This window comes from Lycium ferocissimum, chromosome 4 (genome assembly GCF_029784015.1).
Source record: "Lycium ferocissimum isolate CSIRO_LF1 chromosome 4, AGI_CSIRO_Lferr_CH_V1, whole genome shotgun sequence".
In the NCBI taxonomy this organism is placed as follows: domain Eukaryota; kingdom Viridiplantae; phylum Streptophyta; class Magnoliopsida; order Solanales; family Solanaceae; genus Lycium; species Lycium ferocissimum.
The window spans coordinates 38,986,513-38,989,281 of NC_081345.1; the positions used below are offsets into that span (position 1 = coordinate 38,986,513).

The following is a 2,769-nucleotide window of genomic DNA, read 5'->3' on the forward strand; positions in this document are numbered from 1 at the left end:
CTGAAATAGAAAAGGATCCAAGCCCAAAAAATTCCCCAGAAGGTCCATCTGGCCCAAAACCCGCTTTTCCATCCGAGGCGTCAAAATTTTCCCTCTCATTTCGGGAAAAGTTCTTCAAAACCTCGAGAAAGTAAACACAGCATAATAAAATTAAGAAAAAACAATTGCCAGGTCATCAATCCTATATATCCTCCAGACTTCATCTGGATCGTCAATTTCTTAATCAACGGTATTAAACGCTTCTCCTAACAATCACACGGATCGAAGTAGACAGAATCACCATGTATAAATAAAACCCCACCTCAATTCCCATCTCACTTGTCTCATCATCATATCATTTCTCTTCTTCTAGTTTCAGAGCTCACAATTTTCAGGTTGGTTCTATCTCCCCCTTTTCTTTCTCATAAATAAGTACTTAATTAATATTTAATTGTATATGTATTAATCGCAAATTTTAATGAATTCTGTATATCTTTTTTAAATTTATTCCCTTTAATTTCTACAAATCTAGAGCGTAGCATCAGTTTTTCTAAAATTGAATACTGCATTATTTGAATTTAACTCGTGGGTTTTCGATTTGGATAGCTAAATTGCTTGCATTTGTTGATAAAATTACAGAAAAATCAAAGTAGATTGAAAATGTCGGGACGTGGAAAGGGAGGCAAGGGATTGGGCAAAGGAGGAGCCAAGAGGCACAGAAAGGTGCTTAGAGATAACATCCAGGGTATTACAAAGCCAGCAATTCGTCGATTGGCACGTAGGGGTGGTGTGAAGCGTATATCAGGTCTGATTTACGAGGAGACACGTGGAGTCCTCAAGATCTTTCTAGAGAATGTGATTCGTGATGCTGTTACATACACTGAGCACGCTAGAAGAAAGACTGTTACTGCTATGGATGTTGTCTATGCTCTGAAGAGACAGGGTAGGACTCTCTATGGTTTTGGTGGTTAAGTGTTTGCTCTGCAAAAGTCTTGCTGTCAAGAATTTAAGTATTACTATAATGGTGTCAAGGAGTTGTTTTGTGGGTTGGTGTAATTAGGGTCATTTAGGAGTAGTTGTTTCGTAAGATAAACATTTCTCAGTTTATCTAGAACTAGAATATGCTCAACTGAAAATTTATTTCGACAGAAGGATTCAAGTTTTAATTCTATATATTAGTAACTACTTGGGTAAATTTTGTGAATCCTCTATTTACACTTCATTTAGTATTATGACCATATGTTCCAATATGTTTGGATGGAGGTGCTAAGAGGTGCATCTTAATTTTATGTGAATCCTCGTGTATTTCCCTCTAATTTGCTTCCGTTTGTCTATGGTCGTTTTGCAATAAAAAGTCCACTATGTTTTTCAAGCTTATATATATGCCATTGTGGTTCATTTGGAGGGCTGAAGAGTTAAGCAATATATGCCTATGTTACTTGCAATGCTGAAAATGATGATTATCAGAAAAATCTGGTGTGTTTGATCATATGATGCATGATATGCTGGGCGGAGTAGATATGTCCCCTTATGATCATATGTGATCAACCAAAAAACTCAAACGGATATATAAATTGGGAATTAATTAGGCGTATCCATCAAGATTCAATAAGCTCATTTAGTTATAAACTAGGAATAAGAACTTAAGAAAGGAAAACCAACTTATAAGAAGGGAGAGGAGAAAGAAAAACGACTTAGAAGTAGATATGTCTCTGTTTCATATGTGATGTATGTGAATCAAACTTATAAATTGGGAATTAATTGAATGACCTCTTTCCTAATTTGGAAATAAATTTACTTTATGTTATAAACAAATATTTAAAACTTATTTTGAAAACCAAGTTTTAAAAGGACGCTTTATTAAAGAAAAACGACTTAAATTGAAATCTATACAAGTTTTCAAATAGCTTGTATATATAGGTGTTGGACTATCTATAATGGTTAGTTTGATCCTATTAATTCTCCAACGGCTAGTTTGACCCTATTACATGCAAGATAAATAATCTAATAAATAAGAACCAGATGTAAAACATAATATTTTATTTTTAAAAAAATTCCGAACTAATGATGGACATTTCCTTTTGAGATAATATTAATTTGTAGCATCTCTTTGGCAGTTTCGGAATAAAAGTTCCATTTTGTTAGAGTACTATTTTTGCTTCGACTATTTTTCTCAACATAACTAAGTTGAAATTTTTAGTAGGTACATGGCATTGGGCCTGTTCTAGTTTTGAGAGCATGGCTCCGATTCAACCTGAAGATACAACATTAAAACCTAGCTAAATAAAATGAGGTGAGGTATATTAACATCCTGTTCGAGCTATGATTGTTGTGGTAGATCTCGTATTGCGAGCACAACTATCCGGAATGTCAATAATGGTGCAACTTTTAACATACTTGTCGATAAAGGAACATAAAGAAAAGATATGAGAGTTGTTATTTTAAGGTGGCTATGTCTAGGACCAGAGAGAGTCGATAAATAAGAAGTAAAATCTGGAACGTAAAACAACTTTTTATATAAAAGATTAAATTTCACAGCTAGTGTCAATTTCAGTATATATAGATTAAATCTTTCGTTTCTATTTGGATTTGTCGATTTCTTGTTTGATGGTGCACATGCAGTATGCCCGGACGCTCAACTAACAACTTTGCTGTATCCTGGAAAAGTTAGTGCTGTGGCTATTCCACAAGTCAAGTTCTTCTATGTAAATGGTATCCGTAGTGAATTAGTCCATATTCTTTATGATGGTCTTTGAAAATCTTTGACTTTGTTGATTCGAAAGCTTTTCA

The 2,769-nt window shown here is 34.1% G+C and overlaps 1 protein-coding gene across 1 annotated transcript; it reads left to right on the forward strand.

Annotated features, from left to right (window-relative positions):
- The first annotated feature begins 221 nt into the window (after positions 1-221).
- On the forward strand, positions 222-1,295 carry LOC132052815 (histone H4). The gene is made up of 2 exons (XM_059444503.1): positions 222-374; positions 619-1,295. Exon 2 carries the CDS (start codon positions 640-642, stop codon positions 949-951), a length of 312 nt encoding a protein of 103 aa, XP_059300486.1. The 5' UTR covers positions 222-374; positions 619-639; the 3' UTR covers positions 952-1,295.
- The last annotated feature ends 1,474 nt before the right edge of the window (positions 1,296-2,769 follow it).

Bases quoted from the DNA above. Each gene is read 5' to 3' on its own strand.
- LOC132052815 (XM_059444503.1), top strand. From the start codon at position 640: ATGTCGGGACGTGGAAAGGGAGGCAAGGGATTGGGCAAAGGAGGAGCC.